Raw genomic sequence first — 26,241 nt, 5'->3', positions numbered from 1 at the left:
CTCTTAACCGCCGAGCCATCTCTCCAGCCCGTCAGATATAGTTTTAAGTGCTTTATTCTCCCTCTTATTCCTTTAACTCCACAGTTCACAGTGACCCAGTGTTATCGGTGATAGACTTTGTTAATTATTTTTCACATGCCAAATACTGCTGAGCAATTCACATGTGCGTGTATGTTTGTGTATATACAAAAAAGTCTCATTTACATCTTATAACAACTTATGAGCAGCATATTATTCCAATGCTGGGAAAAAGGAAAGACACAAACTTTATTAATAATGCAGACACTCACTGAACACCACTCTTTGTAAGCAATGGCGTGAATTACTTTTAGATTAATTCTCAACTACCCTTGAAAAGTAGAATTCACAGAAAATGACCATTATTCTGTGTCTGACTGCAACAGTTTACCCTGGTTCTCCTGAGACACCCGTTAGTGGCCTTCTGAAAGTGTCCTAAGCAGGTGAGATTGTTCAATCATCTAATTAAGTACATTGACTGAGCTGTCAGTGAAGGGGATGGACAGAGTGAGGATTTCAGCCTCTCAAGGTTTGATTCCCAAGCCCATGTCTTCCAATGACACATAGTAGTGAGCCTTGTTCCTGGGTCATACCACTATAATGTCTCTTTGAACAAAGGAAGGCTACTAGTGAGTTAATCTATAGAAATTTTGAAATGGGAAAGTTCTCAATTCAGGTCAGTGACTTGGGGGGAGAACATATGACAAGTGTAAATGACTCGCGGCGCCCAACAGCTGCCGCCCACTTACATGATGTAATACTGTCGGCTCCAAGATGTGCATCCCATTTACGAATGTCTTTGCTTCTCCAGCTGGGACAATACTCACTGTTCCTCCAAAATTTCTGATAGTACTGTGAAAATAAAAAGGACATTGTTAGGGCGCTTTAAAAAGGTAAGAGGAATAAATCTGCTTAGATTATTCCTCTAGTAGTAAGTTCATACCAATGTATACGAACAATAATTTTAAATTATTATATTTTTCCCCCAAAATATACTTTGACGTTTGATGAAATGCAACAACAACAATAAAAAACCACCGGCACATCCAGCAATTGTATCTGCCGGCGTGGAGGAAGTTTTTGCTACATTTTTTATTAACTGCTGGAAAAACAAATCAAAATACTAAAACAAACGTTTCCTGAAAAAAAAAAATACACAGAAAAAAAAAAAGTTCAAGGAAAAAGCAATCAAATACTGATAATGGATTCCTCCAACAGAGTGTTTTTATGTGCTTTTATTCTTCTAAGTTTCTGCTTTGGTAACGGATTGCACTACTTGTCCTATAAGGGGGCTTTTGAATGGAAAGCAAGGCATCCCACAGGAAGAAGCAGGGAGACAAACTGTGTCCTTAGCCGTCTGTCTAACTAAACAGACCTTGGCTGGGGAGAGGTGGAGAATCACTTACAAACGCCACACATGCGGAGGAGACTTTTACTTGGAAAATAGGAAACTTCAAAGGCTACCTAGACAGAAACAGAAAACTTCAGCAAAAGCCAAGTCTTAACCTTTAGCAACGATTAGGCTCTGAGCTTTGAAATTAGAGAATAATAGCTCAATTAAAGCACCCCAAAGTATCTGAGCCAAAAAAAATAAAAATAAAAATAAAAATTCTGAGCTGGGTGTTGTCCCAGAAGACCGTGTAAAGCACGTAGATTCGAACGATTTCCCTCATCGCCTTGCTCTCCCGTCCATTCACTCTGTCGTCACAAGTTCACAGCCAGCATCCTGAGCCCCGTGCTTCAGTTCCAACCACCTTCTCCTTCACAGGCAGCTGTGTCTCCAGCTGAGGCCTACCTCACTTTGACAACCACATCAGTCCCTGCCCTTCAGGGAAGGGGCTCCTCTTCCTTATCAACCCTGACTTGCATGCAAGTCCTCTAGAAAGTTCTTCTCTGGGAAGTCTGAGGTGGAGCCACTCCCTCCAAGCGGGCAGGACTTGACTGAAGAATTCCCTCTCTCAACACCCAGGAGCCAGATCGGCAGCAGTGAAGACAGATGGAAGAGCAGCTCTTAGGAGCATCATGGTCTAGACTGAGGCACTGGAGAGTGTGCTGAGTGGACAGGATGGAGTTCAAGGCAAGCAGACACTCCCCAGCCCTCACTGGACTCTTCATTCTTAGGTTTAGGTCCGCATCCTTGCCACTGATGTAAATGATGCTGAACTTAGGTGCTATATCAAACAGTTATCAGGAGAGTAAAAGGGCCTGCGAAACCCATCTTCCCTACTAGATTAAGACTTATTACATCTGGGAAGTGGTGGCGCATGCCTTTAATCCCAGCACTCGGGAGGCAGGGGCAGGCGGATCTCTCAGTTCAAGGCCAGCCTGGTCTACAGAGCAAGTTCTGGGACAGCCAGGGCTACAGAGTAAACCTGGTCTTGAAAAACCAACCAACCAACCAACCAAGCGAACGAACGAACAAACAATGAAAAACACTCAAGCAATCAGAGCCACAGAGTGTTAGAACAGATCCCCATAGTTTTATAAATCTCCACAAAAGAAACAAACTACTTATTTAATTATCTTGCTAAGTAACTTGAGAATGAGTGTAAGGTCCAGGGAGAATTGGTTACTTGCATGGAAATTAATTTTGATTTCTAGTTCACACTAAACTTCAAAAATACAGAGGAAAAGAAAACATTTGTATGATGTCACTTTAGAAACCTTCATTTGTGTGTGTGTGTGTTACTTGAGGTTGAACCTAGGGTCATGTATGTGTAAGAATCCTATCACTGACTTATACCCTTAGTCCTCTCTTTTACCTTTTCTTTTGAGACAGAGTCTCACTAAGTGCTCAGGTTGGTTTTGAACTCATTCTGAAGCCCAGTCTGGCCTTGAACTTGCAATTTTCCTGCCTCAGTCTCCTGAGAGAGTACAGGTCTGTGCCACCGAGTCTAGATGAAACATTCCTTCTTAAACACAAAACTAACAATCATATAGAGAAAAAATTAATGCTAGATATTAAAATAAACAGAGGAATCTCAAGTGGGTGAGAAACACTTAAGGAAATGTTCAACATCCTTAGCTATCAGGGAAATGCAAATCAAAAAGACTGAGTTGGGCAGTGGTGGCACATGCCTTTAATCCCAGCACTTGGGACAGCACAGAGGCAGGTGGATTCCTGAGTTTGAGGCCAGCCTAGTCTACAGAGTGAGTTCCAGGACAGCCAGGGCTACACAGAGAAGCCCTGTCTCTAAAAACCAAAAACCAAAAACAACAACAACAAAAAAGGCTGAGACTCTACCTTATACCTGTCAGAATGGCTAAAATCAGACCCACAAGTGACAGCTCAGGCTGGTAAGGATGTGGAGCAAGGGGAAATTCATCCCTTCATTACTGGGGGGAGTGCAAACTTGAATTTGTTCAGTCACTTTGGAAATCAATAACAATGCAGTTTCTCAGAAAATTGGGAATTTACCTCAGGACCCTTCTATACCACTACTGGGCCTATACTCAAAGGATGTTCCATCCTATTATAAGGACACTTGCTAAACTATGTTCATAGCAGCTTTATTTCTAATAGCCAGAAACTAGAAACAACCTAGATGTCCTCAACCAAAGAATGAATAAAGAAAATGTGGCACATCTACACAATGGGATACTACTCAGCTGTTAAAAACAATGACATCATGAAATTTGCAGGCATATGAATGGAACTAGAAAATATCATCCTGAGTGAGGTAACCCAGACCTGGAAAGACAAACGTGGTATGTACTCACTTATAAGTGGATATTAGCCATAAAGTAAAAGACAATCTTGCTATAGTCCAGAGACCCAGAGAGGCTAAGTAACAAGGGGGGGATGAAAGGGGGGATGAAAGGAGCCCCTGGGAAAGGGGAGTAGATTTTGCAGGTGGTCTGGGGTAGGTGGGGCTGGAGCAGGAGAGATTAGGTGGGGGTGTGGATTGAAAATACTAGGAGAAATGACTGGAATTGAGGGGCATTACAGGGGTGGGGTGGAAACCTAGATCAACAGAAACTCCATGGACTCCATGAGTAACCCTAGCAGACTCCTAGTAATGGGAACAGGGAGTCTGAACCAGCCATCTTCTGTAACCAGGCAAGGCCTCCAGTGGAGGGATGGGGACAGCAACACAGCCACAAAACCTTTAACCTAGAGACTGTCCTGCCTGCAGAGGGTTGTGGGACTAGAGCCTAACAGAACCATCATCAAGAACACCAGAGAAACTTCACCCAGCAACCGACAGCAGCAGATGCAGAGTCCTGGAAGAGCTCCAGGCAAGCCCTGCTCCCGGGAGCCTAGAACGGTGTAGGCCTGTCAAAGCCCTGACAAGATTCACTACAGTGTTAACAATGAATTCCTTAAGTCCTTAGCACGCCTGGTGTTCATCGTCCTATAGTAAGCAAAGATGCCAGGGACCTGCCAGCAAGTTGACTTTAATTAGCAGCTGCTGGGCTCCCCTCTGCATCCCCCTGCCTTAAGCACAATGCCCATCGGAAGCAGTCAGACTACATCCTTATGCTAGCCGCAGCCGTTATGGGCACACCGCAGGCTGATGAAACAGAATGATCACCCCTGATCAACCCTGACTGCCACAGCTCCTTGTGGTGGTTTGAATGAGAATGGTCCCTTATAGGTTCATATGTCTGAATGTTTCGTTCCCGGTTGTGAACTGTTTAGGAAGAATTAGGAGGAGGCGTGACCTTGTTGGAGGAGGTGTGTCACTGGGAGTGAGCTTTGAGGATTCACAAGGCTCATCTGGTGCCCTCTCTCCCTTCCTGCGGCCTGTGAATCAGAAGGTAAGCTCTTAGCTGCTGCTCCAGCACCATGCCTGCCTGCCTGCCTGCTGCCCGCCTGCTGCCCACCTGCCCGCTGCCTGCCCGCTGCCTGCCTGCTGTCACGCTCCTTGCCACAAAGGTCATGGGCTAACTTAACCCTCTGAAACTGTGAGGACTCAAGTGCTTCCTTTGGTAAGCTACTTTGGTCACGGCATTTCACAACAGCAAGAAAACAGTAACCAAGACACTCCTGATGATGCCGCCTCAGCCAGCACTTGTTCCAAGTAGTTCTCTAAGACTTAGTGTTAGGAGCTCTAGCAATCTTTCCACCTAAGCCAGGTAAGCAGCACATCTGGTGACCTAGCAGAGCTGACTGGTGCTACAGAAATAGCTCTGTGACTAGTGCAGACACAAATTCTCATTTGCAAGGTCTGCTGGGATTGCTGCAAACACCGCCCTTCAGGCTATATATAAGCAGGCTCTTCAGCCAGCACACTGCTGATGGATGGGAGACATTCCTTCCTGTTTCCTACCCTGGACTCTCAACAGTTAGAGCCCGACAACGGCTTCTCCTCTTCTTTTCACGTTTACTTGAATAGCCTAGGCTGAGCTGCTGACAGAGGAAGCAGCAGCGGAGACGGCCTGGGAGGGACAGCGACAGACCAGCACTTGGCATCTCAGCAGAGCTGCCGGCACAGGCACAGGAAGGGTGAGGGGGGAGAGACTGAGGACTGAGAGCTAAGGCTAAAGAAGGGCAAAGGCCGGAAAGAGCCAGAGACTTGCAGACCCTGGTCACTGGAAGAGGTTCAGAGAGAGCTATAGAGTCAGGAGGCTCCAATGCCCCGGGCGCGGGAGACATTCACAGTGACCACTGTGCGGGCTGGGGAATCCCAGTACCTCAACCCGCCCAGAAGCTGCAATGCCAGCTGTGCAAAGGGCTAGGACTATACAGGACCTGTTACACTTGTAGAGTTAAGGGTTCTGCAAGACAGTGGGGCGCCACCCGTGGCCAGCCTACCACCCGCTGCCTGTGATTACACTCACTGCTGCAAAGGCCTGCACTACAAAAACCCTTTTCCTCACCCTCTCTCCCAGCGGCCCAAGAGGACCCAACCAGTCCACTGGTGAGACTTACCAGAACATTAGGAGAGGAAGAAAGTAAAAACTACTCAAATGTCTACCAAAAATAAATAAATAAATAAACTGCAATGATCCGTGATAAATTCAGATAATGGGATTCTTCACAGCAGTGAAAATAAGACTCTTGAAGTCAATAATTTAAAAAATACAACATAAAGTCAAAAATGTTTACAAACACTAGTACCCCAACAGTACATACAAGATCATTCCATGTATGTGAACAAATTCACATGGAAAAAAAATTTGTCTGTCCAAACAAAAAGTCTTCTTTATAAGATGGACAGTTTACTTTGATGTCTACTATTACATTTCTAAGAAATTAAATTTCCCTTTAAATAGCAGATCAGGTACACCACAGGGGGCACCACCCTGAACTCAGCAGTTGTTGAACACATTCACAATGCTTTTCCTCCCTTAAAGAGAGCGTTGAACCAGGTGGTGGTGGTGGTGGTGGTGCACACATTTGATCCCAGCAGAGTGATTTCTAGAACAGCCAGGGCTACGCAAGAAAAACCCTGTCTCAAAAAACCAAAAGAGGGAGAGGGTTGAAGAAGCACTGAGAAGAAATCAGTATGAATGAATGCCTTATACGGACGGATGACGGCCCCGTAACAAGACCCAGAGGGCTGCGGGCAGCAAAGGGACGGTGCCTGCAGGACACTGACGCACCAGTGATCATCCGCAATCAGCACTCCAGACAACTGGATGTCGCGGCTTGAGCTTGGTGCGCGCTTTCCAACCGTGGTCACTCCCTCCTTCACCATGTAGAGCAGCATCTCCGACAACTGCGGGTCTTCATTGAGATTCACAAGGTTTGGCAAGTGGTTGTCCATTTGAAATGTAACTCCGGCTTTCTGGTAGAAGCAAAAGGAAAATCATGAAAATTATTAAATTCACCTGAAAGAATGGTCTATGTTGACGATTAGGATCACTTTATAGACTTTCAGTGCATATAGGTTCATCGAGATTAAAACTCAGTAATAGAGTACATGCACGTGAAGTGCCCTGGTTTTAAGCATGCATGCACACACATATACACACACGCACACAAATACATGCACACAGCCCAGAAGCTCTCCTTTATGGCTTCTCTATGCCTGTCACCACGACACTAAGCTCACAGTTCTGCAGCTCTTCCCCTGGTCACTGTCACATCAATGCATCACCGTCAGCTTGCTTCTCTTCTACACAGACTTTATCACTTCTGCACGGTCTCATCAGCACCACCTTAAACTGACGCACACAGACTCCCCAAGAGCCTCTGGAGTACCCTGACCCTCTGCTTCCTTTGTTTCATAACCCATCCTACACGGGGTGATTCCTCCACTCCCTGTCAGATACTTCCAAGAGCTTCACACTTCCTAAAGAGTAAAGATTAAGATCCCGTAGCCTAGGAATCCCGAGCTCAGTAAGCCAATGGCACCCTCCCGTGTCCACCTCTCACGACCTTGTCTAAACTGCCTCATCGCATCCCCTCTTCTCCAGAGCTGTGTGCCCACCTACCAAAATCTCACCCAACCTCCTATCTCACCTCTTTTTGTTTTTTTCTTGTGTAAATCGGGCTGGCCTGAAACAATGTACTCCAAGCTGGCTTCAAAACTCAGGATCCTCCTGCCCAGCCTCAAGATCCTGGAATTAAAATCGTGGACCACCACACCTGGCACATCTTACCTCTTCTGTAAGAATATCCTGACCGTTCCCAAAGACCTTTTTTCTGCTTTCTTTGAGTGAAGTGTGTGTGTGTGTGTGTGTGTACTCAGGTAGGGATAGAGGTATGTAAGCCACCAGAAGTCAACACTGGCTGTCTCTCTCAGTCATCTTCCACCTTATTTTTGGAGACAGATTCTCTCGCTGACCCTAGGCTAGCTGGCCACTTAACTGCAGGGATCCACCTATTCTCTCCTTACCCAAGCTCCTTGGCCTACTAGCACTAGGGTGACAGGCATGTGCCACCCACTCACCACTACCGGCTTTTACTCAGCTGCTGAGGACCTGAACTCAGCTCCTCACACTTGTGCACTGGAACTCAGCGAAGACCTGCTGGAGCATCTCCAGCCCCTCCCCTGAAACTTCACTGGATCCCTAGCACCGAAACGGCCTCGAGGGCCGCTCTCCACTCTTAACTCTTCTCAAATATCCTCTGGATTTCACTACAGTAAGGGGTTTTGATTCCTCCAAAAATAAAAACTAAGACAAAAAAAATTCCTCCCTCAGCCTTACAATCCCGCTGCCTGACTTACACAATTCTCAAAGAGTTCTATGTGTGGCTCTATTTTGTCTTGTCACTGTTCAATCAACTGTCCTCTGCCCCCACACTGCCCCTCCCCCATCGGGGGCCTTCACAATGCTACCCCCACATTTCAAGGACCTGGAATCACTGTGGACTCCCATGTCTATTACTCCTGACCCTGAAATCAATGCTCCCAGGGCTGGTGAAAGGGCTCAGTAAAGGTGCTTCTCTTGCATAGACCCACGTTCAGAATCTCCAGAACATGTGTCCCCCAGGATCTATAGCATACATATACACATAATAAAAGTTTAAAAATAATAAAGGCAATTGCCCGCTTTCCCACAACTCTGCCTCCTGACCCCACCTCCTCCAGGACCACCACTGCCCAAGCTCACTCTCTCAAGCCTTAACCACACCCGCAGCTCCTAAATGAACATCCTTACAACCTGGTCTTCCCTCCTTCAAATCCACCCTTCCCAGTGCAAAGGAAACCTTAGCTGGGTGTAGTGGCACATGACTGTCATCCCTGCATGCAAGCTCCAGGCAACCAGCTAGATCCAGATATTCTTCCCCCCCCCCCCCCCACACACACCCTCATCCTGATGGTTCTTTTGTTTCAGTGGCAAAGCTTAGCACACCCAGCATTGGGGGCAGCAGGACAGCTGAGTGATCCCACAGAGACTCCACACTGAGGAGGATAAGGAAGGTGACCACCAAGGAGAAGGGCCCGTGGCCTCAGACAGAGCGAAGCCCAGAATGGAACAGGAGAGGAGCTGCCGTTGAGAGCCTGGTTCTTTCCTGATCCTGCCAGGAATCAGCCACCAGCACCACTCCAATGCCAGGCCCCGATCCAGCCACACCAACTGTGGTGGCCTCGGCACCAATACCCTTGGCTGCTGTGTCAAGGTCCCAGGAGACAACACGGAGTCTGGTCACGTGGAAGGCTGCTTAGGTGGGGCCCTGGTCTGCTCAGGACGCAGACGCCAGCCTGACCCCAGTGCAGGAGCAGATCAAAACTGGGGAAACCAGCAGTGGCCTTGGGATCTGTCTTAGAGCCCTTGGTCTCTAACAATTCTTTGTTAATTATCTTTATGTATTTCTTTGTACAGAATAATAACTATATGATGAAGATGAGAAATGAAATTCACAGGTAGATTTTTCTATTTCCAATCAGCTTAGAAAATTGAAATGATACCTGTAACTCCTTTGTCTCTTGAAGTTTTCTTTTTTCAGCTTGTTCAAATTTTTCCTTCCATACTCTTTCCAAGAAAGAAAACATTGAAGTTAGAAATCCATTTGTGGAGGATGGAAATTAAGAGACCACCAGAGAAGCTTGCAGAATATCAACAACCACTTAACATACGACTGATAGTCAGCAGCCCTATTCAAATGGAGGTGGCGAGGAGGATCCCGATTCTCTCAGCCCTCCCTGTCCTCTGTGCTCCAGTCCTGGGTGTCCCAGTCACCTGTGAATCTCGGCCATGTCTCTCTCCTGCTGATGCAGTTTCATCCTTAGGGATGTGATCTCTTGCCGACACAGTCTGTACCGTTCAGGGTCAATGTTCTGGCTGTTTCTCTGAACAGCTTTTAACTTTTCAATTTCTGCTTTCAACTCTAAAGATTTGTAAAAAGACGTGTGGTAAATGCTAAATCTGGGAAGAGATTCCCAGTTGCTATTCCCCCTAACTGCTTTTTTCAAACCTTTTCCTGATCTCCCCTCACACCTCCCTCCCCTCACTGTATACCTACCTCCTTCATCATTGTCAGGTTTGTAACTAGCATATATTAGCAAACAGGCATGGAAAAATAGTTTTCTCAAAATTATATATATATATTAAAATTGGAATTAATCAAGCATAAACTGTGGAATATTTTTGTAATCAAGAAAACGGGGGTGGGGGGGGTGGGGGGGTGGATGTAGGGCTTAGTAAAATACTCATTGTATGTTCTTGAGAATGGAAATATATGTAAATGCTGGGTGGGCATAGTAGCCTGTCTGTAATTCCACTACTTGTAAGTCAGAGACAAGGGACTCCCCAAAGCCAAGTGGCTAGCTAGCTTAGACATACTGGGGAGCTTGGGGTCAATTGAAAGACTCTGCCTTAATGAAAGAGACGGAGAACAATCCTGGGAGACTCCTAACATTAGCCTTGGGCTTCCATAGTACAGCATGCAAACACATGTACATACACACATACATTTGAACACATAGTCAGTGTGCACACACATATAAAATGTGAGACAGCAGTCACCTCTGATCAACTTTGCATTCATGTCCTCGTTGACTTTGGCGACGTTGACTATCAGGCGGGCTTGGGTGGCGTACCTGAGCGTGCTCAGGGTTTCCTCTATGTTGTTGGCAGCAGGACTGATGGTAGCAATCATTGCTGTTTTTGAATTTCCACCCAGGCTTTCTTTTAAAAGCCTTTAAGGAGAAGAGAGAAACAGCCACCATTAGACTTTTGGTCTACAACTACCTGGTAGCAGTAATTGTCTAGAAAATTCAAATCAACAGAATGGGGAAAGATTTTTCATCGACTGCACATCTGACAGAGGGCTAACATCCAATAAATATAAAGAACTAAAAACAACCTGCACATCAAAAAAACAAACAACCCACCTAACAAATGAGGTACAGAACTAAGAAGAGTTCTTGAAAGATAAAACACAAATGTTCCACATGCTTCGCATCAGAGAAAAGCAATGAAAACTACGTGGAGATTTCATATCACTGCAGTCGGAATGGCAGGACATCTAGGCTGCTTCCAGTTTCTGGCTATTCTGAAGAGGGGTGGAGCGCAGACTTGCACAGCTACGATGAAAACCAGTGTGGCGGTTCCTCGGGGCTGGACCCAGTGACACCGCTCTTAGATGCAGACTCTAAGGACTCGGCATCGAGCTACAGACGTGCTTACTCACCCTCTTCACTGCTGCTCCCTTCACAACAGCCAGAAACTGGAGGCAGCCTAGATGCCCACCCAGAAGAACGGATAATGAATGACACTGCGGTACATTCACACAAGGGAATATTAGTCAGCTGATGAGAAAAATGAAATTATGAAACATGAATGGATGATTAGAGGAAATCACCCCATGTGAGGGAACCTTCTGTGTGAGAGCTCTGCATGCACACTACAACATGCACACACACAAACATGCACACTGCAACATGTAGACACACAAACATGCACACTGCAACATGCACACACATAAGTATGCATACACACAAGCATGCACACTACAACATGCACACACACAAACATGCACACTGCAACATGCAACATACACAAACATGCAAACTGCAACATGCACACACACAAACATGCACACACACAAACATGCAAACTGCAACATGCACACTACAACATGCACACACACAAACATGCACACTGCAACATGGACACACACAAGCATGCACACTGCAACATGTAGACACACAAACATGCACACTGCAACATGCACACACATAAGCATGCATACACACAAGCATGCACACTACAACATGCACACACACAAACATGCACACTGCCACATGGACACACACAAGCATGCACACTGCAACATGTAGACACACAAACATGCATACTGCAACATGCACACACATAAGCATGCACATACATAAGCATGCACACTGCAACATGCATACACACAAACATGCACACTGAAACATGCATACAAACAAGCATGCACACTGCAACATGGACACACACACAAGCATGCACACTGCAACATGCACACACACAAAATATTAAAAAAAGAAGAATGCCCTGAAGACAAGGAATCATCTTTCCTGATGCTTATCATCTTTCACACCATCATAAAGCAGAAGAATTCCAAGTAAAACTATTGGAAGCTGTGGGCTACCCATCTACATTTGTGTTATTAGAAGTTGAACACTGAACGCATACAGGGTAATGATGAACCAGAAGTAAAGTGTACACTCACTAAAGAAACACAGAAGAGCCCTGTGCTAGCTGTTTAGTGCAGGCAAACAGAATTATGCAGTTCCATTTCACACACGGAGCAAGCACTGGGTAATGCACGGCAAACGCTAATGAGCATAGCAGAGCGCTGTACATTCGTTCTCTTAGGACTTTACGTTCTTTAACCTCACTGCTGCTTTAAAAGGTTTCAATGTGATCTCCATTTTATACATGAGAAAACAGGCCGCACTATTGGGTTTACTAAGTCAGAATTTACAAGATGCAAAGCTGAGATTCAACTCCAGGGAGATTGTTTCTGGAATTCATCATTCTCTTCTATGACAAAAATGATATGAAGGCAGCCCATCGTGTGTGCATGCGTGCGTGCATGCGTGCATGTGTTGCAGTGCTGGGGTCCAAACCCAAGACTGTGCGCACCAGGTAAGCACTGTACCACCCCAGCCCACTCTAGCTTATACAATTGTTCTTCTGGGGCTGATGGGAGGGCTTAGTGGGTAAAGTGCTTGCTGTGACAGCATGATGACCTGAGCTCAGGGCCCCAGAACCCACATAAAAGTTGGCATGGCGGCACACACTTTGGCGGTTTGAATAAGAATGGCCACCACAGGCTTATATGTTTGAGTGCTTGGTCCTTAATTGGTGAAAGGGACTATTAGGCAAGGATTAGATGTGACCTTGTTGGAGGAGGTGTGTCACTGGTGGCGTGCTCTGAAGTTCCCGTAGCTCTCCCTCTCTCCCTCTTCCCCCCCATTCTGTCCTCCCCTTCCTTCTGCCTCATGGCCGTGGATTAGCCTGCTCTCAGCTGTTACATCAGCTCCGTGCCTGCCTGCTCTCTGCTTTTCTCTGTGCTATGGTCATGATCTCTCTCTCTCTCTCTCTCTCTCTCTGTGTGTGTGTGTGTGTGTATGTGTGTGTGTGTGTCTGTCTATCTCTGTCTCTGAAGCCCTAGTATGTTTTGTTTTTTTTTAATAAGTTGCCTTGGCCGCAGTGTTTGTCACAGCAATAGAACAGTAACTAAGACACACAGACCTAGTCCCCCAGCACTGGGGACTGGGGACTCGGTGGATCACAGAGACCAGCTAGCCATTCAACCCACAACACAGCTCCAGACTCAGTGAGAGATCTTGTTTCAAAAAAATCAAAAGAATAGCTGACTCCCGAATTCGACCTGTACATACACAGGCAAGCACACCTGCACACACCACAAACATACACCAAACCCAAACGCGATTACTAATGTTTTAAAAGATACTTGCCATGTAAGAGTGGATTCACGATATGGGATAAAAACCCTCTTCCCGTGCGCTTGTTCAGAGAGTGCGGATATGACCTTCCCCAAAGTCAGCAAGGACTTGTTAATGCTCACACCTTCCTGTGCATCAGATTCAAAAAGGATTATTGTTCTTAACTTCTCAGCAACAAGTTTATTTCACAAAATATACCTTTCGCCTCATACAATTACTGAGTAAACTTTCTTCCATAAACTATTGACATTTTTATGATTCAACATTAATTTTTTTTGAAACCTAATCCCAATATAGTATGTAAACCACAGCAATCTATAAACTAAAGATAAAGGTACTTTTTTTGTTGTTAAGTATATTCGATTTGCACTTTCTTAAAAACAATGTCCTCAAAGTGAGTTTCATCGTCCTGAGAAGAGTGGGGGGAGCGCTGGGGTGCACCTGTGGGCCTGAGGCAGGAGGGTCGCCTGAGCTAAGGACTTCAGGGGCAGCTCAGCGACACAGCGCGACCCCGGCACACAGCAGAGAGGCAGGGAGGTGCCCTGTGCCTTCTTACCTTCAGCCGCTCGCCACTCGAGTGGGCTGTGGCGCAGCGCTCGCTGCCAGCCAGGTCTATGAGGTTTATGCGGCTTGTGATCCTGTGGTCATGCTCCTCCCCCTCCACGAGCTCCGTCTACAGCAGCATCCCGGAAAGAGAGTTTATGGGTCTTTTAATGACATGTCATCAATGTAAGCCCTTTAAAAGGCAAAGCTATTTAAGTTACATTTTGTTAAAAAAGATTTATTATGTATACAGTGGTCTATCTGCATGTGTGTCTCCGTGTCAGAAGAGGGCATTAGATCTCATTACAGACGTTTGTGAGCTGCCACTTGGTTGCTGGGAATTGAACTTAGGACCTGTGGAGGTGCATCCAGTACTCTTAACCTCTGAGACATCTCTCCAGCCCCCAAATTATTTATTTTTAAAGCCACCTCTTACTGTGCAGATACATACATATCCATGAGGTCTACTGAAAACAACATATTGAATGAACAGCAGTTCCATGGTGACAAACGTTAAAATACAGCTTACTTTAAAGGAACAAAAGCCTTACCGATTTAGTTATCTTAAGCAAACAATGAATGGAGAAATGTCGATTATCTCAGCAGTATAATAGCAAAATATTCTAAATCAATATAAATGTCTAACAGCAGAGAAAATCCAATTATAATAGTTAGTAGAATAAAACTTTAAAAATTAACTCTACAAAGGATTTCTATGGCATATGATCATTAAGTTTTGTAAAATCTGATTGTGATCATAACCAACTGAAAGATTATATACCAAAATGTTTATAGAGGCTTTTAGGAGTAGAACATATGCATGATTTAAAAAAAAAAATCCATTACTCCTTTTCTGTGTTTCTGCATGCATGGTATGTGTGCATGGGTATATGTGTGTGAATGTTTATGCGTGTATGCACACACAGGTGTTTCTCTTCAGAAGCCACACATCCCACCTTGCCCTGAAGCCCACCATGTAGCCCAGGTTGGATGGACAGCAAGCTGGGGGTCTGCCAGTCTGGGCCTCTCCAGGGCTGAGACTGCAAGTCTGGGCCCATCACCTTGACCCGGATCTGGGTCTCGAACTCAGATCCTCATGCTTGTGCAGCAAGCACTTCCTTTACCTCTTTAGCCTTAAAAATCTCTTATTTTCTAATGTCTTTGCAAAGATTCTAAAATTGCTATATATTATCATACATTGCTACACTTTTATCAATGATATAATAAACTGTTAGTCATCTACTTTTTTTTTTTTTCCGGATTTGGTTTCTCTGTATAGCCCTGGCTGTTCTGGAACTCACTCTGTAGACCAGGCTGGCCTTGAACTCAGAAATCCTCCTGCCTCTGCCTCCCAGAGTGCTGGGATTATAGGCGTGCACCACCACCGCCTGGCTAGTCATCTACTTTTGATAGCATAAATTATTGGTCATGTGTTTTTGATTAAAAAATGATAAAATCCTATATTGTTATACATAAGTCATTAAAAGTTAATGTGACATTTCTTAAAATCTATTCACATTTATAGCAAAATATCTATATGCCTACTTTTAGATTTACAGAAGTAAGTAAGACAAACATAAAGCGAATGCATTCACTCTTATCTCTGAAAGTCACGACCAACAAGAGACTTTGCACTTGGGACCCAGGACTCAGGGTCTCAACCTGAGCTGACCTGGAGCTGCCAAGGGAGGGAAACAGCAAATAGTCCTACCGGCCATGACACCTGTGAGCCACAACCATCTCCAGCAAGCACGATGTCACTGATGGTGCAATAGTGGCACTCACATATTGCTGGTAACCAATGGCTGTCTAATAGACCCTGCTCAGCAGAGGAGGCACCGTGCCTGCAAACCCAGCCAGTTACCCAGGGCTAATGAGGTCCTGGATCTTAAAGGAGAACCTGCTCCTGCCACTCTACTAAGCAGCACAATTCCTAGCTGTATTTTAAGTACACATCCTTATGTGCACGGGTAAGTGTGGCCCTCACTCCATCAAGGAAGCTTCTTTCTGACGAGAGACCCTTACAGAAAGCAGAGACAACTGCTCACAGGAGGCCGGCCCCAACAGGCACGTGCACCACACACTCCTGCACTTAAGGCCAAGGGAACATCTCGGAAGAGGAGGCAGAAAGGCTGGAAGAGTCGGAGGACTAGGAGAACTGCTGTGAGATGTTGTCTCCTAAACATGTCAGGAAAGCTTCACCCACGATATCTCGATGATATGGTTGCCTCAACAAGACCTGAGCAGGGACAATACCAAGAGACATGCTAATCTAAAGGAAAAACACCTCACGGGCCTCCACCACTAGACTACAGGCACCTGAGGCATGCTGGGAGGGCTGGAAGCAGTTTTCTTCAGGGATAAGACCCAGAAGTGGCTAGCCAATATCACGGGGGTCAGCCCTGAGATCACATACACACAAACAAATTGTGTGTGTGTGTGTGTGTGTGTGCGTGCGCGTGCATGTATAATAACAATTACAGGAAAAAAAGCCATACATCTGAGAAGCGGACAGCATGGGAGAGACTGGAGGAAGGAAAGGGAGGGGGTAAATAATGTAATTATACTTTAATTAAAAAGTGAAATTGAGTTACAATAAAAAATACCTTGGTCTGCGTCATCACCAGGGTGACCACGGAGTGGGACCGGGAGCTCCTATCATTCATGCCGGTGGCCGCGGTGGCTCTCTGCTTATTTCCCAGTTCCAGCCAGCTCTAGTGAGAAAGAAGTAGGCCAGGAGGGCCTACGGTGACTTACTCAAAAAGATTAAGTAACAAAAAAGAAAGCACAGTTGACTTTCACATACATTTGTAACTTACACACATGCTTAATTTATAAAAAGAAATTATCTTTTAACGATTTGCACGGCCATTGACCCTTTTGGATTTTGCTCTCTTTGTTCCTTTCACAGAAACATGCTCCAGGAAATAATGCCCTTCAGAGTCTTTCTGGCCAGGCAGTGGTGCTGCACACCATTAATGCCTGCAGAGGCAGGCAGATCTCTGTGAGTTCAAGGTCAGCCTGGTCTACAGAGCTAGATCCAGGACAGCTAGAATTACACAGGGAAATCCTGTTTTTTTTTTTAAAAAAAAAATCTCTGTCTCATACACACAATCTTTCTCTGATTTTCTAAAGTAACAGGATGTTCAGTATTCTAGTTGATAAAATTAACTAGTTTGGTTAAAACTTAATGTGCACATTCGGTTCATGAGATTTTCCCTTTACTGACGCCAACAGCTTAAGGGAAATAGTCTCATAAATGCTTATCACTGTGCTCTATCTAGTTAAAACGAGATAAAATATAACCAATCTTACCTGAATATCAGAGTAAGAACTGACAACATTCCTGTTTTTTAAAAAGTAAAAAGACAAAAACAATTTTACTAATGATTTTATTCTTGTTCAATAAATTAATAATCTGTTAATAATTACTCTCTGACAATCATAATGAAATAATTCACAAATATTATCACACTAATTCCCCCTAAGTCATTCCTTAAAAGTCAGGAAATATGATAATGCTTTAAGTTTTACCGGAAATTACAACTCCTTTTCCCTACTAAAAAACTTGGTATCTTAACATTGTAATATTCTATTTTGTAACAGGAAAATACATATATCGGCTCATATATACATGTACGATATGCACGTTATTGGACAGCGCTGAACCTATTGTGAGCTTTTCCCTAATGGAAAGCGCTCGAATGCAGAGAGTCAGTGACGCCTGGCAGGGGTGAAACGCTTCACTCAGCCTCTTAAAGTAACAAGCATAGACGTGAGTTGTAAAGACGCTAAGTTGACAGGGGTGGGGTGATCGGGGGAGTGTGGGGGGAGAGGGGAGTAAGAAGGAAAGGACATTTATAGTCAGATGAGTCAATAGCTGGTGTCAGGAACCTCACAGGCATTTTGAGAGACACTGACAATACAAGAACAAAGAACTAAGCCCGTTGGGGCCGAGGACAGAGAAGCATGCGAGCTTCCGTGCCGGGATGCAAACGCTGTGCGATAAGGAAGGTGGGCTAGCCTGCTCTCAACGCTGCTCTCCCTCGCGCTGGATCAACAGATACTTACGTCGACAGACCTTCAACATACGGCCCAGAAACAGGATGCTCCCTCACTCGGAGCTGCGGGGAAAGGAAACATTGCATCTTTAAGAATGTGACAAATACTTAGTAGAAAATACAATTCTGAATCTTTTTTTTTTTATATATTCAAGTTTGAGATAGAGTCTTATCTTTACTCTATGCAGAAAGAAATAAAGGTTCTCACAAAATATGTAAGACACTAAGAAACATCCTCACCAGAGATACTTTAGTTGCATAATATACAGACTGTACATGCCTTACTTTTTATTCTTAAGGTAAAGCCTGTAGTAGCTATTATACATGCTCTTAAGTCTCTATAAAAATCATATATTCATTGTAAACTTCAGATATTTAATTTTCACCTATATAGAGCTGTAGTGACACACACTTTTAATACCAGCACTCAGAAGGCAGAGGTAGGAAGATCTCTGAGTTCGAGGCCAGCCTGGTCTACAGAGTGAGTTCCATGACAGCCAGGGCTGCACAGAGAAACTCTGTCTTGAAAATCATTTTTAAAAAAAGAGCAAGGCTTTATCTAAAAATTTTAAATTGTCTAGAAATCATTGAGATAATGTGATTTTAAGTTCCTCAGTGTTACCAATGGCAAACTTAATAACATAAGACAAAGAAAGAGATTTTAGATTTTTACTTCTTGTGTTGAACTTAACTTCATAAAATTAAAACTTCAATTCTAACTGCAGTTTTGCTTTGCTTCTTTTTAACTGAAAATCTTTTTCATAGGTGATCTACAAAGCATCAGATAAGCAGATGCTGGGGCGACAGCCTTGAAAGTGGGAAGACCCAGGTTCTGTCCCTAGGGCCTTCACTGTAATCCCAGTACTAGGGAAGTGGAGGCAGGAGGCTCACCGGGACTTATTGACTAAGCCAATCTAGCCTAACTGCTGAGCTGTAGGCCAATAAGACAGGCTGCCTCAAGGGCAGACAGTATGCTGATGACATCTGAGGCTGTCCTTTGGCCTCCACATACAGGCAGACACACATAAATTTTACAACACCAAATCCACTGAAATGCGTATTCTATAAGAACATGGTTTTTAAAACATCTATTTTTTGGCCTATTTTTTAGACTATTAGAAATTCCATATTTGACTCATGTAGTCTTAATAAATCATGGGGCAAATATTTTATTTTTAACCTTTAGACAACATCTGATTAAAATTTATTTATTTATTGTTTTACGTGGCAGGGTTTCTTTGTATAGTCCTGGCTGTCCTGGAACTTGCTCTGTAAACTAGTTAGCCTTGAGCACAGAGTTCCATCTGCCTCAGCCTCCCAAGTACTGGGATTTAAGGTGTGCACCACCATGCCCTGCCTCTTGCTAAAAATTTAAAAATAAGCTAAATCACGACTTTTTCTTTTCTTTTCTTTTCCTTTCTTTTCTTTTCTTTTCCTTTCTTTTCCTTTCTTTTCTTTTCTTTTCCTTCCTTCCTTCCTTCCTTCCTTCCTTCCTTCCTTCCTTCCTTCCTTCCTTCCTTCCTTCCTTCCTTTCTTTCTTTCGCTTTTTGGATTTGGTTTTTTCAAGACAGGGTTTCTCTGTGTAGTCCTGGCTGTCCTGGAACTCACTCTGTAGACCAGGCTGGCCTCGAACTCAGAAATCCGCCTGCCTCTGCCTCCCAAGAGTGCTGGGATTACAGGCTTGTGCCACCACTGCCCGGCGATAATTTAATTTTCATTCGTGATGTTGATACTTCTAAATAATGTAGTTAAATTGGAGACTCAAAGGATTTGTTATCACATGAAGGTATTTTTGTAAACGTTTGAAGCCATGTTTTCGAGGGATCTCACAAATGTATGCAGTTACAGAGAAATAAAAACAAATGGTAAATAAGAGCAGACGGCCCCGCCCATAGGCACAAGTGCCTGCCCCCAAGCCTGGTGGCCTGAGTTGATTCTGAGGATAGAATCCATACTCCATGAGCCTCTCTAGTCTCTAAGCATACACAGCTACACCTACACACACCTACACCTACACACACCTACACACACACACACACACACACACACACACACTTTTAAAAATTATTTAAGGACAGGTGAGGTGGCTCACTCAGCAGGTGAGGGCGCTTGCCAGCAAGCCTGATGACCTGAGTTCAATCCCCGGGGTCCCCATGATAGAAGAGAACGATTCCGGCCAGTGGTCCAGATTTCCCCGTACATGTGCCACCCTTCCCCGCAAACAAATAAATAAACGTAGGAAAAATTATTTAAAATCTTACTGGTTGTTTTCTCTGCCCATTTTCACCTTTACAAACCAGAAGATCATGAATTTTTTCATTATAAACTTCAAAGAAACTCATTTCAAGATGGTAGGTGACCTAGAAGGAATAGAAACAAAGTGTCCAACTTATTTTAAGGTTCCTTACATCTTTACAAGTCATCTGCCTAATACGGATACAGATCCAGAATTCATGAAGGACTCTTACCACCAACATAAAAATTTTAACTAAAAATCAGGAAAAGAGCATGAACAGACCAATCTCCGAGAAACACAAACAACCAGCAGATAAGCGCAGATCAACACCACCTGGTAGCAGGGAGATGTCAATCAAACCACAACGAGGAAGCATTTCATACCCACGAGGACAACTATAAACAACAACAGTAAACTGGGCTGGCTGGCTGGCTCAGCAGTTAAGAGCATTTGCTGCTCTTGCAGAGAACCTGGGTTCAGTTCCCAGCACCAACATGACCTTACTGCCACCAGTAACTCCAGTGGCAGTGAATCCATTGCCCTCTTCTGGCCTCTGAGGGCACCAGTACATGTAGGTAGACACTCATAACACATAAAATAAAAACAATTGTCTTAAATAGAGGAAAGCAACAAGTGCTGATGAGGATGCAAAGAGACTTGAATATAAAAGTTTCTCAAAGGTTAAGCACAAATTTAGCCCAGGGCTCACTTTTCTACTCTGACAGAATACTGAGTATTCAAATGTAAATTTGTGTAGCAGGGTCATTACTACTGATATAAACAGCCTTAGGTATTATTATCCAGCCGTAGGAAGGAATAAAGTTCACAGGGATGCCTCCGACAAACAACGCCCAAGTGAAGGAAGCCAGACACAGGGGTTACACATTACGGGATTCTATTTATGTGAAAATTTCAAAGCAAACAAAATCAGACTTAAGCAGATCAGTAACTGAGTCTGAAAGAATTAATAATGGGACATGACAATGTTCAAGGTCTTTGGGGATAATGGAAAGTTTTGGAACTATATAGTGATTGCATTAAGAATTTACCACCCGAAGCTGGGCAGTGGTGACAGTGACGCACGCCTTTAATTCCAGGACGCAGAGGCGGGTGGATCTTTGTAAATTCAAGGCCAGCCTGGTCTACAAAGCAAGTTCCAGGACTGCCAGGGCTGCACAGTGAAACCCTGGGAAAACAAAAACAAAAACAAAAGAAGAATTTGCCACTTGGGGCTGTGAGGAGGGTCAGCTGGTAAGGGCATCACTGCCTAGCCTGATGACCTGAGTTTGACCTTGGGGTCCCACATAGTAGAACAAAGGACAGATTCCTACAAGCTGTCCTCTGACCCCCAGGAGCACAGTATGACACATGTGCCCCACAATAAATAAATACAATTTTAAAAATTGCACCACTAAACTGTACACTTTAAAATGGTTAATGTTCTATAAATTTTATCTCCATAAGACAAGTTTTTCTTCCAGATAAAGTTGTAACAAGTTGACTTCTAGATAAAGTTCAATTCAAGCCCATAAGTATTTTAAGTGCTATCTACCATGAGTATGGCTTTAGCATATTGCTAAGGAAGTAAAGAAATGAAGTACAAGGCCTTGCCCACGCTGAGAAATCAAGACACTCTCCAATAGAAAATGAATTGTCAAAGAAATGGGAGAAAACCTTTGCCAGCTATACATCTGACAGACGATTCGTGGATAGACCATATATGGAGCTTAAAAAAACCAAACCTGGGCTGGAGAGATGGCTCAGCAGTTAAGAGCATTGACTACTGTTCCGAAGGTCCTGAGTTCAATTCCCAGCAACTACACAGTGGCTCACAACCATCCGTAACGAGATCTGACTCCCTTTTCTGGAGTGTCTGAAGACAGCTACAATGTACTTACATATAATAAATAAATAAATGGAACTGAACAGACAATTCTCATGAGAAAGGACACAAATGCTCTTTCTTTTAAGTGTTATATACAATTAGACATAAAGGAAATGCAAAAACCTAATCTTTCATCTTACAAAGACATCAAGTCCTAGCAAGGCTGTGGAGAACAGGACCCTTACAGTCGGGAGGAGTGTGGACTGGTGGAGCCACCGTGGAAATCAGTGTGGAGGTTTCCTCACAAAACTAAAAACCGCAGCCAGGCGTGGCGGCTCGTGCCTTTAATCATGGCGCTAAGAGGGCAGAGGCAGGCGGACCTCTTTGAGGCAGCCTGCTCCACAGAGAAGGTTCCAGATAGCAAAAGCCTATATGGTATAGAGAATCTCTGTTGTATTGTATGGAAACATCACCTGTCAATAAAAAAACCGATAGCCTGTTAGCTGAGGCAGGAAATAGGGGTGGAAGTTCCGGTAGAGAGCATTCCTGGGATAGAGGCAGAGGCAGGTACAGATTTGCCTCAAACTCAAGTGGCAGAAAGAACTTAGACGACTTTAATTAAGTTACAAGCTATTCTGGCTTAAATTGGCTCATTTCACCTATGGGAAAATAACTTATCAGCAGCGTGGCTAGAAAGGCATGGCTTTTAAAGCAGAGACAGGGTTCCTACTCTGGCTTCACTATCCTGCTGCACATTGTCCATGTTTAGCTGTATCCCGTCTTTGCACCTACTTGACCACAGAGATACATACATGGATATATAATCCCATTCTTATAAGCCACTACACAGCACAAAAGGAGAAAAACAAAGGAGCCGGGCGTGGCGGGGAACACACGGATAGAGTCCCAGCACTAGGAAGGCCAGGGCAGAAGAACCGAGAAATCAGGGGCAGCCTGAGCTACAGACCAGAACGCAGGAGCATAAGGCAGGTTCTACCACTGCCCCCAGGGAGAACTGCTTCTGCGTCTGGAACCTCCTTCCCTCTCCCTCTCCCTCCACACCAAAGCAGCATGATCTGGAAATGAGAACGCCATCTTTTAGACCTCGCAGTGGGTCTGGGCAGTCATGACCATAATTTGAATTTGCGCATACCTCTGAGGTTTGTTTTTTGGCTATTTGAGCAAAAAGATCTTCACAAAATCTTGGAATTATTCCTGGTTCTTCATTAAGCCCCATCATCCTAGAAATAAATTGTGAACGGGAAGGAAACAACACTGATTAGTTTGGAAATATTTAAAAATTCGTTTAGGGAAAAAGGTCTGGAAAGGCACTAGAGAACACGGAGCGGGAGCTCCGTCGCTGGTACCTATGGCTTGGGAACCAAGCCCACCTCGTCGTCGCGGCCTCCTTCAGGCCAGGGTCTCACAGAGCCCCACAGCCGGCCTCAGCTTCTCTCTTGGGGAGATGGGAACAGGGCTGGGGATTGAACCTGGAATCTCACATATTCTAGGCAAGTGCTCCACCATTAGGCTGCAGCCCACAAACATCCTGAACTTGACTCTCCTGCCTCTGCCTCCCAGGTTCTGATCCACCATGCTGCTTTTTACATTTCTGAGTTTGCCCTCTGACCTCCCACGTGATAGATACTAAACCCCCATTAAACCTCAATCCAGTCCTTAAATGGGAATGTCAGACGTACACAATAGAGAGGGTTACTGAGAGTGCAAGCAAAGCTTGCCTTCTGAGCACCTTTCTCCAAACCCTCCTGCTTAAGTACATATTAAAATATCCTTAATAAGACCCCATTTTGGCAAATAAAACCAGGTACTTGCATATGACCAAAATTTCTAGTCAAGTATTTATCCAGTAATTTCACAGTTCCTCATACTGGTTAATATAGAAAGATTGACGTGTCTTGATCTGCTAAACATGAGAGAGACCAAGATATCTTACTATCAATTCTTAGTGTACACACACCCACACATACACAAATCATCTTTGATTTGATTTCAGTTTACAAAAGAAATACAAGTTAGGGCTAGAGAACTGGCTCACGGGTTAAGAGCACTAGCTGCTCTTCCAGAGGACCTGGATTTAATTCCCAGCACCTACAGGGTGGCCCACAACCATCTGTAACTCCAGTTCCAGGGAATCTGACACCCTCTGGCCTCCTCAGGCACCCAGTATGCATGCGGTACATGCAGGCAAAGCACTCATACGTATAAAAATTAAATTAGCTGATCGTGGATGGTTCACACCTTAAATCCCAGCACTTGAGAGGCTGGCAGATCTCGGTAAATCTCAAGCCATCCGAGGTCTATAAAGAGAGTCTAGGACAGCAAAGGCTACAAAGAGAAATCCTGTCTCAGATAGATAGATAGACAGACAGACAGATATAGACAGACACAGACAGAAAGAAATAGAAGTTACAGCAAAACAGAGACAATTATATTTACAAGGTAAATTATCTCATGTGTAAACTAAAGCCTAGAAAGCCAAGTGTGTGCTTATGTCTAGATCTAGTCTAGAATAACGGATGAGACCGGAGTCCAAATCTACATGATGTCAAAACTCTAATCTTGGGAAGGCAAGATGATTTAGCAGGTAAAGGCGGTAAGCCTGGTGACCTAGAACCAGAACCTAAAGACAGATGGAAAGAACCAACTTCACAAAGCTGTCCCCTGCCCTCCACAAACAGGCACATGTACCCATGCACAAACATCACAGCACACACACAATGTTTTTAACATTTGAATAAAAGAACTGTATTCTTTCTACAACCGTGATGTGTCCGACAGAAGAAAATATAACCGTGTTTAGTGAGTTGTATAATCGATGTTACTTACGTATAGGACTTTCCAGAGCCAGTCTGGCCATAAGCAAAGAGACAGGTATTGTAGCCTTCAAAAGCTCTGTCCAGGAGCGGTGCAGCCAATGTCTCATACACAGTTGTCTGGCTAGCATAGCCAGGGTGACAGTCATCAAAAGACCAAAACAAAACATCGTAAATAAAAGAGTACATTTGTTTCATATCAGGATGTTCCACAGTTATTTCTTCCCCATTGGTGAAGACAACCTGGGAGGCTTTCTCGGTCTTCTCTCTAGGAAAAGAGGCATGGAGAGAAAAGTCAAGGAACCCTCACTGCTCCGGGTGCCATCTCCACGCAATACAAGGAAGGCTGAGCTTAAGGTCATCATTCCCCAGGGACAAACTCCTGATGTAGAAAATAAAGAAACCAAGGTTGGGGGCAGGGGAGTTCCAAAATGTATTTTCTGTTGCTTCAAGTGCAGCTACTTAAAGGGAACCAATGCTTCAAATTCCTTGACCGGAAAACCAATTTTTAAACTTTTCTATGGAAAAATTCTAAAATGTTCCCATCCTATATCTCTCTGTTTCAGATCAAATCGTGAAATGTCTTTTCTTATTACAAAAAAAAAAACACAACAACAACAACAACAACAAAAAGCATGGGGATAAAAATCTAACGCTGGCATAAAACATAAACACAGTGTTAATGACCCAGGAGCGACACTGGAGCGTCCTCTGGATTCTGGCTGTCATTGTTAACACGGGGTCCTTCTTGGCATGGGATTCCCTCAGTTACGACTTCCAGTCGTCCTCCCACTTAGAAGATTTTCACTTCCTCAGGAGAAGAAACGCTATCGCTGGTCCTGTGTCAGCCTCTTCCCTGAGAAACTGCTTTAAAACCTAACTTGTCCTCCAAACCATCTGTGTCATCAATCCGGTGAGTGCCACCCCATCCCTGCCCCGCCCCCATCCTTCAGAGCTTCCAGGAGGCATCTGGGGCCAAGCCCTGCCTTGGTCCTTTAGTGCCCGGGGTCTTCCAGTGGCGGTCACCCATCCTGGGCTTTGCTCCTCCCGTCCAGGCCCTATCATGGCTGTGCAGCTGCTGTTAGACTGCCTCAGGACAGCTCACCAGCATCCCCCTCCCTTATCACCAAAAAAGACCTTTATAGAACTTACTACCTCACCACTCTGAAGTTACTCAGATACACATCAGACTCACAACTACCAATTCTTAAATTACTTAAAAGTAATTCTACTGTACACTCACATTTTATAACTATTTTTAATTTCTTTCTTTCTTTTTTTTTTTTTTTTTTTTTTTTACTTATTTTATGTATGTGGGTACACTGTCACTCTATGCCAACACACAAAAGGGAATCAGGTCCCATTACAGATGGTTGTGAGTCACCATGTGGTTGCTGGGAATTGAACTCAGGACCTCTGAAAGAGC

The 26,241-nt window shown here is 44.3% G+C and overlaps 1 protein-coding gene across 2 annotated transcripts in view; it reads right to left on the bottom strand.

Annotated features, from left to right (window-relative positions):
• Positions 1 to 26,241, bottom strand: part of Kif14 (kinesin family member 14) — a 61,770-nt gene that overhangs the window by 31,590 nt on the left and 3,939 nt on the right. For both annotated transcript variants that reach the window (XM_052200002.1, XM_052200001.1), the window contains exons 3-15: positions 24,829 to 25,083; positions 23,135 to 23,222; positions 20,182 to 20,280; positions 17,931 to 17,983; positions 17,175 to 17,205; positions 16,466 to 16,573; positions 13,873 to 13,989; positions 13,329 to 13,444; positions 10,381 to 10,553; positions 9,595 to 9,742; positions 9,324 to 9,387; positions 6,568 to 6,752; positions 768 to 870 (exon numbers count right to left, since the gene is read on the bottom strand). In XM_052200002.1, the coding sequence (XP_052055962.1) occupies positions 768 to 870; positions 6,568 to 6,752; positions 9,324 to 9,387; positions 9,595 to 9,742; positions 10,381 to 10,553; positions 13,329 to 13,444; positions 13,873 to 13,989; positions 16,466 to 16,573; positions 17,175 to 17,205; positions 17,931 to 17,983; positions 20,182 to 20,280; positions 23,135 to 23,222; positions 24,829 to 25,083 (1,540 nt within the window). The remainder of the gene's footprint in view (positions 1 to 767; positions 871 to 6,567; positions 6,753 to 9,323; positions 9,388 to 9,594; positions 9,743 to 10,380; positions 10,554 to 13,328; positions 13,445 to 13,872; positions 13,990 to 16,465; positions 16,574 to 17,174; positions 17,206 to 17,930; positions 17,984 to 20,181; positions 20,281 to 23,134; positions 23,223 to 24,828; positions 25,084 to 26,241) is intronic.

The sequence above is a fragment of the Apodemus sylvaticus genome, chromosome 12 (assembly GCF_947179515.1).
Source record: "Apodemus sylvaticus chromosome 12, mApoSyl1.1, whole genome shotgun sequence".
In the NCBI taxonomy this organism is placed as follows: Eukaryota; Metazoa; Chordata; class Mammalia; order Rodentia; family Muridae; genus Apodemus; species Apodemus sylvaticus.
Note: the sequence above shows the minus strand (reverse complement) of the source record. Positions and strands in the feature narration are given on the sequence as shown.